Genomic DNA, 15970 nt, shown 5'->3' with positions numbered 1-15970 from the left:
CGGGTATTCTTTACCCGGAAAAAGGGCTTTTTTTACTTTATGTGCCAATAAGCAGTTCTCATAAGACTGAACTGGGACCTGCCTCCATGACTGAATCTAGACTTTCTTAATAGATCCATGAATTGTACAGATAGAGGTAGAGGAGTACAGATAAAAAGTGTACTAGCTCAAACCAAAAAGGAACAAACACGGTAAGACCTTTATACGGTGCTAACAGTGTTCTCACTGGGGCAAACCACCAGTGTTGATGATATATTTTGTTGTTTAGTTTGGAGGACTTTGAAACTGTAATGCAGTGCATTGACTTGCTGCCTCTCTCCTCCCCCCTGCCCTCCAGCTTCTCTGACCTACAAATGCATGGGGGACCAGTGGACGGTGTACTGTCGTGTGATCCGAGAGAAGAACCTCTGTCAGGACATGAGGTGGTACCAGCGCTGCTGTGAAACCTGTAGGGACTTTTATGCCAAGAGAATACTGCACAAGAGCTAATGACCAAATGCACCTACTTTTCCTCCATGTAATGCTCCTTTTTGTAAATGTTTTTAATATTGTTCAATGTTAAGACAAATAATGGTGAGAAAACAATTTCTATTATGGATGAACTGTTTGCATTAGAGAAGAAAATGGCAAGTACATGTACATGTTGAATGGGCTCATAAGCTTCTACATAAGATGAAGACTTGAAAATGTCCTATATTTCTTTTGCTGCACACCAAACAAAGAATTGCCTTTAAAATTCCAATCCAGATGGCTTGAAAATAAGGGCTTGATTTTGAAGTAGACTTTTTCTGTTAGCTATCTGTCAGATAACATGGGATTGTGAGTTAGCCAGAGCTTTCCCCTCTCTTATATTTCTTAATTATGCTCTCTATTGTATCTTCCACTCTGTTGTACTGTATTTTAGCTAAATGTTGCAAAAAAAAAGTAACTAGGTTTTTATATAAGTAAATTTCTGATACTTAAGTATTAATTAAGTATACTGTAATGGGTAAGTATTGATTGGGAGCCATGGTAAAATGCTGTTGCATTACAGTGAATGGACCTAGCTAATGACAGGAGACCCACTGATCCACAGGTCTGTTTGGTAGCCGTGGATAACTCATGTAGCAAAATATTGCGTAAGCATAAACATACACTAATGGTGCCTGGTTGTAGGCTTGGGTGGTAATTTTTTGTTTTACACTTTCATACCTTCCTGAAATTTCCCCCATTTCCTTTATTAAACAGATAAATATTACCACAGTCACTCTTTCACAGAACTATGACTAATGATAGTTTAATTGCCTTGTTACTTTTCTTTAAAACACACTTCAATCAAACTCGACAGAAACAATATGAAACTCACCAAAACCGTCTTAGTTTAAGTCTTGTTATTTGTTTAGTCAGTGAGTCCACTGCTCCAATCCCCAACTCTGGTTTGGTGGAAATAAACCTTCAGCAAGTTAGATCTGAAAATATAATGTTTTCCCCTGGAGTCTCTCTCTGTTAGCTAGCCAGTTGTTTACAGTCCTGTCATGTTATCCCCAATGCCAGTGGTCAGCATGTTTTCCAGTTCAGCTGCCTGGTCCACCAGTAGAGACTGCCCTCTAGTGGCATGTCATGTGCACTACATACAATACATCCTCAATACAGCCTCTCCTTATGAGTTTGATAGAAAGATGAGTTTCTGTATTTTTGACTGTTTTGAAAATCATCAGGATCTATACCCAGATATACTGTAAAACCATAATACCGCCCAAGCCTACATGGTTGTTTTGTTTTTATCAGATGCAGTCCAATTGTTTTTACTGTCTATTCTAAGATATGAGTAAATTCACCACTAAGATAAACTGTGCAAAATCTTGTTTTGCAGTTTTAGTTGTTAGTCCTGTGAGTGAGGATCAGTATGAACAGAAAACCACACAGCATGAGCAGTAAGAACTAAAACCTTTACTAGCTATTTCAGTGCTTGTTGTTATCCTTACCATAGACATGGTAAAGCTTAATTTAATCTGGCAATTGCTGTGCCCCCTCAAGCCACGAAGAAGTGCATTGTCACTGAGGCCTCAAGGGGTGGCTGTTGTGATCCTGTTAGTTAGCCAGACCAACCACAGCAGTTAGACATTCTGACTTCATTTGAAGCATAGGCCTTTCGCCTGTAGACATGAGCCCCTAGTCAGTGCACATTGACTTGAATTAAGTTCATATCAAAATTCAGTTATCTCATTAAAACCTTTTCATTCCTGGATTTTTACACAAGATATTTTTTGCTCCCTTTACATTTCACCATCATGCCTCACTACTTGTTAATCTAGGTCCAGAGTGTGGTTAATGGAGCTGAAGTTGTTTGGTAGCTGACAAGAACAACAGAGGAGAAAGAACTTTTGCACTTTAGTCATAACAATAACAGTTAAGCAAGCTAATAACTATCCATTTTCTAATTCATAAAAAAACATATTTGATCAACACAGTGATCCTAACAATAAATCTATGTAAAAACCACCAGGGCTGTACCCATTTCAGAATTATGCCAGTCAAATTGGATTTGGCTGTTGAATATGATATTCAACAATTTGTTTTATTTTCCAAGGTTTAAAGTTTAAAACGTGCTCTGTGGGACGTTCAGTGCGACAGCGGCATTCATGTCAGATAGTAAACAAGTTAACGGCGCTAACAACAGGCAGTAAATGTGCAACATTTTTTGCAGACATTAGATATCAAAAAAAGCCAGAGACTGTCAGATTAAGTTTTTGTGAGCTATAAATTTACCGCTTCTAAGCAGGTTTCTCCTCTCTCCTCCTCTGTGGCGCTGCCTGCATGTCTGCATCTCCTTGTATCAAAGGGTAGTGTGAAAGTCAAGAACACCCACTCTGCAGCAAAATCTTGGGACCAAAACATCCCCAGAAGTACACTTCATGGAAAAAAATGACTGCTTGACTTGAGACAGTCTCAGTCAATTGACAGTCTCAGACTGATGATTTGAGTCTCTGACTTTTAAGGGACAGCCCTACTAACCACTACAGACAATACAGAAGCAACAGCATTGCTCAAAATAAAAATCGTGCAATGGTCAGACATTGAATACTTAACATCAGCACAAAATATGTCACCAGCAGCTGCTGTTCAAACATGTCATCACTCTGTCAACCCTTTCAGTTGGTCATGGAGCTCACATGCAGCTGTTATTGTGTGTTAACAATACAGGCCTTAGTCTTTTTCCAAGGTATTGAATGGTGCTATATTACGACCTGTTTCACGATTGTGGAATTCAGCTCAGTCATTGTTAACAGTTATCTGTTTTTGTATGTTGTAGGATTATTTAATATTATTGCCTATGAGTCTCTTTTTTGCCAATGTAGTGCAAGTTACTTAATTTTTCTGGTACTGTACTTTTTTTGTTGCACATACAGAATGTTTGGTACATGAATTGCCACTACTTGTATTTTATGGTGCTGATTTGGAACTGAGTAAATAATCTGTTCATACAGCCATTAAATCATTTAACTGTTATTCTGTGCAGTCACATTATATTTGTACTCTCATCCACTTTGTTTCCAATATTCATCACACCACTCTGCTCAAATTCTATTCTATTTCTATTTCTACTGTAAAGTGATTCTCTTTCTTTTTTTGTTATGTAATAAAAGATGTAATTTTACATGAAAAAACAAACCATTAAAACAGAATGCAGACTGCTCTGCTCTTCCTGTCCTCACAGCACCCTACCATACACTGAGTAGTGCAACCAATTAGATGCAGAACAAATCACTTTAAGGTGTTTTCAAACATATAAGGACATAAAAACCCTCTTTTTAAAAAACCCTCTTGGATCAGCCAGGAAATGCATCATCATAAAGCCAAAAACAGGGCTGTTTTTCTAAGATCTTTTTAGAGATATGTGGTTCTCATACAACAGCCATGCTACAAACTCATGATCTTATAGAAAATGATGCATAGAGTTCCCCAGGGATGACGGTTTTCTGTATGCCAACCTGGGAAGCATTAAGAGTCAGCCATCCTATTACATGACGTTTGCACTGAATGGTTTAAGCCAAAACAAGAGGAGTGTCCAAACATGATAAATAATCTTGACTGCCTAAAGCTCTGTCTGGTGTTGATTTATTGAGTGGTTTACTCTTAGAGAGCAATCTGTATTTCAGACTGTATCATTTTGTCATCCTCTCTGTATCTCCATCCATCACCCTCTCAATCAGCCTCTGCCTCTCTCTCTCTCTTTCAGTTTCTCAAGTTTTTCCGTAACCATCTCTATCTTTCATTTTTTATTTTCTGTCAAATTTCGCCCGATAGGCAATTTACCTCCAGTTCTTGATTGCTCAGAATTTGAGGTAATTCCCACAAGGAATTGATAACAAATCCTCACTGTCTGGATGAAGTATTGCTGTCCAGGAACAAAGATTAAGTCTTATTGTCAGCCCACCCACCACAATGTTTCTGTTGGTTTCTGAAATTGCTTCAAAGTGGTAGCAATCTACAACATATACTTAACAGCAGATACAGCTGGAGGGGTAGAAAAGAAATAGAAACAAACTGAATAAAGAACAGCAAGAAAGCCAAAATAAACGGTGGTAGAGCACTGCCGAATCCACAAATCAACATTAGTAACCCATTAAAAGATGGAGCAGCCTGTCCTCATCCCAAACTTGTAAAATAGCACCGCTTTGTTACTGCTTTTGGCATAAGAGCCCAACAGCAAAAGCAACCTTTTGCGTGCACAGAAACACTGCTGGACAGCGTCACATGAAAATGCAGCCGGACAGAATCAGGTGCGGTGTTGTTATACACCCGTGGACGGCCAGATGACACCTGTCATGTTCACCCAATATGCACACGGGTGGTGTCACTTGAGAATAGGTCTAACATACCAGGACTTTGATGCGGGAGGTTGGTGTTTGCTTCCAGTTTGAATGTGACTTTTTTTTTTTACTATACCTACCCATGTGTCTCCTTCCCCTCAACTAGCATTTGACAATAGAGAAGTTACTGCCACCTATTGGGTGTTCAGAGGACATTGTGGAGCACTGGTAACAATACAGTTGAAAAGTGGGCATTAAGGAGTTCTCCGGGGGTGGTTTAGACATACATGCACATTTGCACAATTTTATAACTTGCCTTATCACCATTAGCTGAAGCTTTTTTTGGATGAGCCTTTTCTCCCTGAAGATGAAGCTTGCATGTAGCTTTCATCATTTACATTGGAATTGTATGCTCTGGTCCATCAGGCATGCACCACAAAGAGGAAATATATCTCACCTTTGAGCGTGGCGCGCTGGAAAACTGCGAGCGACTGTGCTCTAAAGACAGAAACAGACAAAGTGGACTGGGGAGAGGGATTGTGGGACCTCAGTGTTTTTGTATAGCAAGTCACCTCTCCCTGCTTTTTGTTAGATCTAAACAGCCAAAAAAGAATTGGGGATGCAGTGTTTATCAGCTACACCCCAAAGCTCTGGAACACACTATAGAAATCAGAGAAGCCACTGTTGTTACTGAAAACGTATCTTTTCAATTTAGCCTTTAATTAGCTCTAACTTAGCTGCTTTGCATTCTGCTTTGCACTTACATACTGCTGCATATCTTTAGATGTTGTACTTTCCTTAATTTTATGCATTTTATATACTCTACTTTTATGTTTATTTTTATTAATATGTCAGTGGGTTTTATTCTATTTATTTTATTTTCCATTTTATGTTATGCATTCTGTGCATTCAGTTGTTATCCTTATTTTATCTTATTTTTACTGGTTTTATCAAGTGGGTTTCATCCATGTGAAGATGCCATTCTATGTATTCTGTTCTGATCTTATTTTATTTTTACATGCAGGTTTTATTATGTCTTTTTTGTCTTGTCTTTATGTGTTTTGTTGTGAAGCACTTTGTGCATGTACTTCCTTTCTTGTAAAGCATGTTATTATTATTATTATTATTATTATTATTATCGCAATTCGTTTGGGCAATTAAAGAGTCTTCTTTATCATAGTTTCAGTCCCAATTTGATCTCTGTGTCTGTCAGACAGTCTGAAGGGGAAACAAGAGCACAGAGCAACTACATAATGCACAGCTGACTAAAGGACCACTTCTTTTTTTTCTTAAAATATTACGGTTTTATTCTCGACTTGTCAGAGAACACAAGTATGTGGGAATTTGGGTAATATGCAGAAAGTTTTGAACATGATCAGAAATCTTGCTAAAACACATATGAACTAAAGTTCAGGGATTTATAGATCAATTATAATAAATGAATGTGTCGCTGACATGAATAGGTGCCGCGTGTGCATTTAAAGAGTTTACTTCTTCAATCAAAAGACACAAAGGAGGACTGAGGAGTAAATCATCCCTGCATGTGCGCTGACTCAGCAGAGATCACATTAAATTATAAAAGTTGATCTACAGGAAAATAAATATTTGAACATTTCTGCATTATATCCATTACATTTTGAATTGTCAGTTGGCACCGTTTTTTTTCTTTGCATAAAGAAGACATTTTCACCATAAACTGGGGTTTCGAAATACACCAGAATGCAGAAAATGAATTGCAGAACACCCCAAATTTCCTGGGAGAGGACCCCCTGAACCACCACTTTGTATGTTTAGGTGGGATATTCTTTCATGTTTCTGTTAACATGTTTGTGTCCATTTACAGTTTTATTTTGAAATGTGATCTCATTATGTTTAGTGCAACTTTTACTTCCTGAGTTTTCCCACCACTCAGCTCTGTGTAGTCAGTAATCAGGCCTTCTGTATTTAAAGCCCAGTGTTCCCTCTGTTCATTTGACAGATGGCCATTGTCTCCATAGTGTCTTCATGTTCTTCAGCCTTTTCCTTGTGTTTGCTTTCCTGTTTTTTGACTGCTTAGATTTGTGGGCTTTGTTTCTTGTGTGATTTCTCTAAGTGGATTTTTCTGCCTTTATGCTAGCCTGCACATGTATGATTGCTGATGACCAAAGTAAAGATTTGGATTTCATAAAATGTTCATAGTAGTTGGTCCCAGGTGTTGGTGGCTGAGTGGATAATGCAGGTGCCCCATGAATCAACACAGTGTCCTTGCTGCAGCAGTCTGGGGTTTGACTGTCTCTCAAGGCCCTTTACTGCATGTTGTCCCCTCTCTCTCTCTCTCTCTCTCTCCCCTTCCACGCTATTGATCTGTCCTATCTAATAAAGGCTAAAATGCCCAAAAAAACAATCCCCCATAGTGTTTGGTGCTTTTCTCTGCATCTGAGGCCCAGTTTTGTACTAAATCATTACAGAAAGATACAGTAGCTTGCGTAGCCTTCTGCTTCCTTCCAGTAGACACCAGTGCCAAATCACCACTTTCTGACTGGCTGCTTTTTGTGATCATAAAATTTGACCTAAAGATTAAAGATAACATTTTTAAATATTCCTTGCATTACTGTAAGATTCAAAATATAAGCAATACCAGAAACATAGCTAGTATTTATGGGGCTTTTGGGCTTCCTTAAATATTATTGAAAATGCTATTCAAGTTGATAAATCAAATCAGCTTTTTGGCATTCAATGACATGCTTTTGTTAATTATATAACACAGAATGATCATTAACAATGTTCTGTGAAGACACTTTTCCTACTCCTCAACAGATGGAGGACAGTAAGGGACCTGGATAATGGATAGGGGGGGGTGCTGGCCCAAAACATGTTGAGAATCACTTCCCTAAACCTAACCATCTGTGACTTATAGTGCCTAAAACAAACCATCAGTACCAGCATGTGTATTTGTGACATCCTGGTTGTGTCCCATTTGCTATTGTTGCCCAAAAATAACCACATGTAGCAAGTTGTTATGACATTTTCTCTTAGTACAGCTGAAAGTTTGCCTGGAGTCAAAACTGAGGAATGTCACAGTGTCCAACCTGTGACAGCTTCATTGAGAGCAGACGTGGGCATTACACGATGGTTCTGCCTGGCCGGGGAGGAAACCCCACAATTGTGCATGTGAAACCTATAACCTATAAATAAATAAAATTATATAATGTAAATTGGCTTTTATTTTGAAATGCTTGTCTGTCATGAGTTTGCTTCTTCCTGTGTCACAAGTAGTGTCAGCTGCTTTGACATCCCACTGAGGTACATCAGTTTGTGTAAGCATACCAGAGTTTTGTTTTGTTTGTGCATCACAAACGCTATTTCAAGACACCTGCTGCTCAAAATGGGTATTAAAAAAAAGAATAAGGTCCATCACGAACATAGAGTGTTTAATAAGTCATTGACTGCTGCATATTTTTTCATGGATGTTGGCAGTATAGCAGCGTGCTTAACTTGCAACGAACATGCTGCTGTATTAAAAGACTATAACTTGAGACAAAATATAGAAAATATAGAAATATGTCGGAAGTAGCAATGATAAAATCAGTGAAACCAGGAATGCTCACAGTCTCCTCTCCTTATACATACGACGTGGACACTATCCCAAGTGATGAGAAACTTGAACTCACAGGCTTGCAGTCTGATGCACTGCTTGCACAGTGCTTCAAATCAGTGACATTACTGATATTTCACTCGTCTTTTAAAGAGGAGAGCTTCCCACACATGAGAAGACTAGCTCAAAGGATGCTCTCACATTATTTTGTTAGGCTTGTTCTCCCCCATTTTTATTTTAATTTCTTTTTTGTTTTACTTTTATTATACAAAGTGACAAACAAATTAATGTTTTGGAGAAATTGTAAAATAAGTAACATGCATGTGCGTTTAGGCCAGGAGATGGTGCACTGTTTAGGATTTTTTTCCCCCCATCAGGTTAAATCTTGCTTTTATGGACCTCCAGTGTATCCTTGGATCTTTTGGCATGCTGATATATATATATATATATATACGTATTAGTTTATTTTAAATGGATCTGTTTTAACTCCAAACAGTCAGTCCTGTACACTAGCTTAAATACTCTTGCATATAGTTGTCTTAATAAGATGTTGTTATGAGTGATTTTAACTATATGTGCTGAGTAATAAGTGCACAGTATGTATTCTATTATTTAATCTAGTGATGAAATTAGAGGTTATGGCATGACAAAATTTCTTTGGCCACCAGCAAAAATCTGGGCTTCTCATGTGGTCCAAGAAAAATATTTGCCAACCCCTGATCTAGAGTGAAGCATGAATGTGCTTAGCAGAATTTATGTCGATCTTTTGATGACTTGGATATTTCTTTTGTAGAAGGGCACCAAAATAGTGTCAAAAGAGTGTCCAGTCGTACTCTATACCAAAGTGTTGGGCTGGTGAATGCATTACAAGCTGACACTGTCATCCCTGCAGAGCAAAAATAACTTTTGTTTGAACTGAAGAAACTCCATTTTCCAAGTCACACCTTTAAAATATAACTGTTCCCAGTTTGAAGAATTTTACATGTGATTACTTGAGATAATGTGTAATGTCTGTAAGAGATCATTTCTGATGAATGATCAGAGAGAAACCTGACAGTTCCTCCACCTGTCAGTCAAATAGAAATGATCCTAACAGGTGATCACAGGACAAACAAGAAAAAATGTGTGTGATTAGTGATGGATCTGCAGCACACATAAGTAGGTGTCCCAAGTTTACAAACACACACACACAGCCAAGCAAAAATGGATTAAGTCAGCATGTTGTCCTTTGCATTACTGATGACTGCTAACAGGTAAGTAGAAATTAAGGGTGGATACGAGATGAGCACAGTGATGTAGAATGTGATGATGCTGCACAACCTGCAAAAAACAGAGGGCTCCAAATCTCAATCACTAAAACATCGGCAAGGTGTCAAGAAAAATATTGCACCTCTCCCCATTCCAAACTCGCACAATAGCACCACTTTGATGGTTCTTTTGGTGTAATTTTGCAATGCCAAAAGGCACCTTTTGCGGTGCACATGTCATGCCGCTGGATGGTCTCAGGTTAGAACATGGCCGGACAGAACTGATCATGGTGTTATTATACGCCAGTGGACAGCACTTGTGCACAGGCAGCATCACGTCAAAACATGGCCATATGGAACCTTTTGTGTCCACATAAAATGCAGCAGGATGGCATCAGGTAGAAGGCAATGATGTAATATAAGGAGCACAGGGCACCTATAAGGTTGGGAGGGGTGGGGCGGTTGATGGGTCCAAAAAAAAACTCCTCTTATGATTAAAGAGTATTCCCTATAGAGTCCAGTATTCCATCATGTGTACCAAGAACAATATTCTAAATATTTTAAAGAGCACTTTCTTCTGATTTGAGCATTGTTTTGATAAAAAATTCTCCCATAGCTCATTTTAAGTGTGTAAACAAAGCAGCCTTTTTTAGTCAAGGTGTGTCACAGTGGTATCAGAAAGAATGAGAACAGTATGCTGCATCCTGCTGAAGTCATTGTTAAAAAATAAAATAAAAATAATGACTTGTGCAAGATTAAACCTTGACCAAAATGGAAGTGAGTGAGAGTTTGCCACATGGTGGCCCTCCATACTGGCAGGCAGAGAGACTGACAGAGCCAAGAAAAGGCAGAGAGGAGAAGAGCACGACCAGGTAACATTTTAACTGTGAGCTGTCATGTTATCATACAGACCTACAATTTCTCACCTTTAATTGTGTTTAAAAAAAACTTTGTAGTTATAGTATATTGTGTAGTATTGCAGGAAATGCAAGGAAAAAATAAACTAAACATACAAACAAAACAAACAAAAAAAAAAGATCGAGGCCATCAGGGAACCCTGACTGAAAGTTCAAAGTTGTGATGTCACAAATGTCTATGCTCATACACTTGTTACCGTAAATTTATAGTGAGCACACAGGCACTTCAGCAGATAAATGTGAAAACAAACATTTAGCAAGGTGAAGCTCAAACATTCAAGTAAAGTGACACATTTTTTAATGAAGAGGGACTTTAAGTTGTAACTGCCCAACACACCTCTGAATATGTTTACATCTTTAATATGGGGTTTTCTGTATACATGTCATTTAGCAAATAGAGATAGTTTTCTTTTACTTTCGCTCACTGAACCTGAATTCATATGCTGTTGGTTAATCTTCTGTCATGCACGTGATGTGCTCGGCAGCCTGGAGCTGCTCCACCAGCAGTGAGTGTGACTGAGATGTGACAGTCACTCTGGTTCACAACTATTTCCTCTGCAGCAGAATTGGCATTTGATTGAAAGTGCCCCTCCCCTTGTTATTGACAATGAGGCAGCCTGGCAGCCACCCCTTCAACCTGCAGATGTGACGTCACTCACATTCACATCTTTGTTCAAATATTGACTCAGCTTCTCAACATCATCTTTCAAAAAAAAAAATCCATACGTTTGCTTGCAGTGATTCCAAGCACATTGGCAAAAATAATATGCTGTCAGCCTGTTGCTTTACAAAACAATAATGATGTTTATTATTAATATTATTATCATGACAACATACACAAACATTCATCTGAACAAAATACTTCAAGCTCTAAAGACAGATTTGAGATTTGCCCAGGAGAAGAATTATTATAATATTCCCATAATATTGCTTCTCGGACTATACAGTGTGTGTGTGTGTGTGTGTGTGTGTGTGTGTGTGTGTGTGTGTGTGGTCCTCAGGTGAGTTTATTGTGCATCATGGGTGATTTCTCAGCTCCTACTACATAACAACAATGATCCTGGAATTTTCCAACAGATAACAAGTGGTTCTGAATATTTACAGGAACTTTATGGTTCTTTATAATATTCTCATCTCCTTTCCATCATCATATTATCTATATAGCTTTTCTGTGATATAATAGGCCTATACTTAATAAAATTGGGCTATCGCCCCACCTGCTCCTCAGCTGTATCATAAAAAAATCTGACAATAATTACATAGGAATCGAGTGGCAGTTTTTTTAATCTTTTCTTCACATCACAATCAGATCCAGTGATGCTCATAAGCACTTCAGCAGGAAGAAATTGCAGAAAGCTCCTCGGGGACAGTCGCACATCTTACCGATCCGAGCGCCTTTCCTGACTGCGCACTGCTCTCCGACATCACACTGAGAGAGGAGCAAAAACAGCACAGGTTCGTTCATTTCTCCCGCTGCCACATGCATCAATACACTATCAATCAATACAACGTGTTAAAGCATGGACTATACCGTTGGGACTTGGCCAAATTTCTTTTCCCACAGAGGCAGACGTTTAGCTTGCAGCTTTTCCAGAACTTCTTGGAGAGCTCCGAGCTGTCACAAAACACAATTTAAGAAGTGCTTTTGTTACTGTTGAGGCAGTCATACACGAGGACAATAGTGTCTAAGGTTATCAACGAAATTTCAAAAGGCTTATAGAAGTAGAAAGAGTACTTTTGCAATATAATAGTCATATACATTAGTTGCATATTTTGTTTTAATCACAAAAAATGCTATAAATGTAAAAAATAAAAGTAATTAAAAAAAATTAAATGCATGTATTTCTGATTTGAGTTGGTGAATTAAGGTGCTCTCATTTTAGTCTTTATTCAACACAACGAAACTGAAATTATAAGTAAGATGCAAAAGATATTTGAAACAAATGATACAATTTGATTTATATTTTAATAAAACTTTACCATGTAAAGTTGCACCTTCTTTTTGTTTGCATGCAATGCAGCAGGAGTGAAGGAAAGCTTACCAGCTGCTTCTCACTGGTCAGGTTCGGACCTTTTGGATAGAAGTCCCGCAGCGCTCTAGGGCTCAGCACCTCCTCAGACTCGGTGTCCCACACGTCGGCTGCGGCGGCTCTGGAGAGCAGCAGCAGCGCGCAGAGGAGCGCCCCGCTGAGCAGCCTGGAGCTGGTCTGCATGGTCCTGATGCCCGACAGCATGTGGCCCTTCCCCCGTCTCAAATAGCCGCTCCCCCGCGCCAAACACCTTTTTATCTGACTGCTGCCATCTGCTTGCTCCACCTTATCCTTTCATTTTTTTTTTTATTTTTTTTTTTTTGTCATGCGTAACAGCTGCCTTGGGTGAGTCATCCCATAAAAGTTGCTGGGCAAAACATGCCACAAAAAAATCAAAGACAACAATAGCCTTGCAAGAGGTCTTTGCAGATAAAGTCATAGATTACTCCTTACTTGGATGGAGAATGATGAGGTAATTTGCATAAAGTTATAAGTAATATAAATTCTAATAATATACCTTAAATAATAAGCATGAACAATTAGCAGATTATGTTTTAGTGTCTCCCCAAGAAATCAGTTCAACTTGAAATGAGAGCACTGATGTGCTTTAGTCACCCAGCAGGGCTGAGAACATTGTTTGGTTTAGCATTCCATATAGATCAGCATTATCTTTGAATGTATTACTTTCCCCCTATTACCTCAGAATGGCATTTGGCTCTCCTGCATTCAAACCTCAGTCAGTCCTTTCTGGCTGTGAGTGATCAAGAAAACCAAACAGTGCTGGTGTTCAACCCTCTTGTTATCCTTTCTTTAGTAAAACCATAGCAGTGATGAACCTCCCACAAATATTTAAGTCAGATTTGTCACCTTAAAAGTTGTTTTGACTTTTAAAATGAACTTTTTCTTTGATGTGCAGTGACAGCCAACAAATTCACATCCAAAGTTGTCACATATTGCCGCTTTGCAAGTGGACTTTTGTGTCTGCACTCTAGGTATCCTCCTGTGTCTGCTCTTTACAGTCAACCTAACACAGTCCTGACGTGTTTCATGCAACAGGTTCCGTCCAGCAGGGTTCTCAAGTGATGCGGCAGGTGTCGTACAACCATGACTAGTTCTGTCCAGTCACATTCTCACCTGACGCCATCCAGTGGTATTGAATGCGGATCCGAAAGATGCCTTTTGGCATTATGATCTTATACCAAAAGCACTGTCAAAGCTTACTTACTTAATCCTCTTCATTCCTTGAGGAACATAAAGGCTGTGACTGATCTGCCTCCATCTGGTTCTGTCCTATGCAGCATGTTGTGATTGTCAGGGTCACCGTCTCAGCTCCAAAGTCAGTTTTCTGCCATGTTTTTTCTTTGGCCTTCCTTGTTTACTTTTTTCAGGTGGGGTCCATCTCAAGGCTACTTCGGGGATGTCGTTCTAGTCCACTCTGAGGGCATCTCCTCACCATTGGAGTCAGAGCTGTTCTATCCCCAGCACCAGATTTTGCAACAGTTTGTTAGACATCTATTGTGGAATGCACTGATCTTCTGCATGTCACGCTTGACGACTTGTCAGCATTCTGAGACATACAGAGGAACTGACTTAACATTGCTGTTATACAGATGGATGCAGTTAATGCAGTGCTAATTTTTGAGTTTGGAATGAGACCGGCCTGGACGGCCCAATGGACAAACTGCTTTGATAACCTGCTTGCAATCAAACTGTTGAAAGGGAAATAATGATTTATTAAATCACTTATGTGTGTAGCATGTAATCTCATTAGTGACAAACTCATAAATAGGGTCACATTTTTATACATTTGAGAAAATAGGTCTGTAGGTAGTAGGTACCTTATTAAACAGTGTTGTTTCAATGAGAATGTGCACACACTAATCCTACAGAATACAAGGCATTGTGCTGAATGCTAAAATAATCTATTTTTTGGAATCACTGCAATAGCATCATAATTATCTTGTAAATAAACGTAATAATTACTTTGAACTTCACTTCAGGGGTAAATTACACAGTAAATGGAAGTAGGAAGAGTTGGAAAAAAGAACACAAACAACCCTGCAAAGCAAACAGGAAGCACCTATGACACTAAGTAAAACCCACACGTATACTGTGAAATAATAAAAATGTAAAAATACTTCCTCTCTGTGTTTAACTCACTAATCACGTACCCAGCAGCCACAATAAGATATCATTTTATCTCTTATGCAACCACTGTAACAATGCAAAGGATGAGTGTTCACACACAATGTGGATGGGTAAATGCCTGCTGCTGCAGCAGTTATTGTATTCTTAATCCTGTGCTTGAGTTATCCAGGTTCACCGCATTGATCACTTGTTTCAGAGCTGCCTGACTTGGATCCATCCGCAGAGGCGAAGATTGAGGAACAGGAAGCTTTGATTGTGCTCGAGGCTGCATGACTCATGTTTCTCTCTCCCCACTTTTAATGACCCAGACGCCAATTTCACATTTCATTCACAACAACCAGACTATCTCACTCACAACCACAACTTCATTATTTTTTATACGGTATCCCTTACAGTTCTGCAGGACACACCTCCCTGCTCTGATCTGTGGCTCTGCTGGTTCTGCTGTAACATTTGTTGAAGGCATTTAGGGATTTGGCCCAATCTGCTCTCAGACTGTGAACTCATAGAACCTTAAAAACATGTGATTAATGACTTTTTTGGCCACTTGGGGCCAGCACAGGAAGTTGTAACTCTGACATATTGCCACCTTATAAAGCTGATATAGCAAACATGCTAGCAGACAGTTGCCTATTTACACATCCAGCAGACAGAGAGCAACATTAGCATTCAACTGGAGTCATTTCTGGCACACTAAGGAATGTTGCACCAAAAGTCACTCTCTCTTGGCTCAGTTTTTGGTCTCCTAACTCCTGAGGGAAATATCTGGCTCTTTAGCAAATGCTTCACTTTAATGTAAAGTCATTAACTCCATCTGCCTGCAGTTTGGTGCTGGGCAGTAAGTGTAGAGGGAAGTGATGCAACTGGACCAAACAAGGTGCCAGTGCTCCAATTAAGCAGTTACATGCCATGATCATGGCATGTGTCTTGGATATGTTTATATTATAACAGTTCTGACCTATCTTGATTGGACAAGAGGCATTCCATAAGTAATGTTTTAGAGCATACAGTCTCTTCTCATACTGAAGTCATCAAATACCATCACTATTGTAATGCTTTTGGTGCAAGATCCTGATGATACCCTGCTGGACAGCATCAGGTGAGAATGCAGTCGGACAAAACCAGTCACAGTGTTATTATACGCTGGTAGATGGTTTAATGGCACCGGACATGTCTGCATGATACGTGGATGGTTGTTGTCATTTGCAAACATGGCCAGACACAATCTCTCATCTAAGGGCAGAGGGATGTCGTACACTGT

At 39.1% G+C, this 15970-nt stretch overlaps 2 protein-coding genes across 2 annotated transcripts in view; one reads left to right on the top strand and one right to left on the bottom strand.

Moving 5' to 3' along the window:
* adamts17 (ADAM metallopeptidase with thrombospondin type 1 motif, 17) overlaps positions 1 to 2838 on the top strand; it is a 143782-nt gene extending 140944 nt beyond the window's left edge. The window contains exon 23 of the mRNA XM_042485175.1: positions 338 to 2838. Within this exon, the coding sequence (XP_042341109.1) occupies positions 338 to 489 (152 nt within the window). The 3' untranslated portion in view covers positions 490 to 2838. The remainder of the gene's footprint in view (positions 1 to 337) is intronic.
* Positions 2839 to 11496: 8658 nt separating this feature from the next.
* LOC121944883 (cocaine- and amphetamine-regulated transcript protein-like) lies at positions 11497 to 12795 on the bottom strand. The gene is made up of 3 exons (XM_042488828.1): positions 12574 to 12795; positions 12063 to 12146; positions 11497 to 11960 (listed from the first exon to the last, which is right to left on the bottom strand). The coding sequence occupies exons 1-3, from the start codon at positions 12763 to 12765 to the stop codon at positions 11853 to 11855; spliced, it is 384 nt and encodes a 127-aa protein (XP_042344762.1). The 5' UTR covers positions 12766 to 12795; the 3' UTR covers positions 11497 to 11852.
* Positions 12796 to 15970: the final 3175 nt, after the last annotated feature.

The sequence above is a fragment of the Plectropomus leopardus genome, chromosome 1 (genome assembly GCF_008729295.1).
Source record: "Plectropomus leopardus isolate mb chromosome 1, YSFRI_Pleo_2.0, whole genome shotgun sequence".
NCBI classification, from domain to species: domain Eukaryota; kingdom Metazoa; phylum Chordata; class Actinopteri; order Perciformes; family Serranidae; genus Plectropomus; species Plectropomus leopardus.
Note: the sequence above shows the minus strand (reverse complement) of the source record. Positions and strands in the feature narration are given on the sequence as shown.

What these genes read in the sequence shown, in the direction of transcription:
- LOC121944883 (XM_042488828.1), bottom strand. Translation starts at nt 12,765, where the DNA reads ATGCTGTCGGGCATCAGGACCATGCAGACCAGCTCCAGGCTGCTCAGC. An exon ending in TGACCAGTGAGAAGCAGCTG is followed by an intron (nt 12,147 to 12,573) that starts GTAAGCTTTCCT and finishes GTTTTGTGACAG; the next exon opens with CTCGGAGCTCTCCAAGAAGT. An exon ending in AATTTGGCCAAGTCCCAACG is followed by an intron (nt 11,961 to 12,062) that starts GTATAGTCCATG and finishes CTCCTCTCTCAG; the next exon opens with TGTGATGTCGGAGAGCAGTG.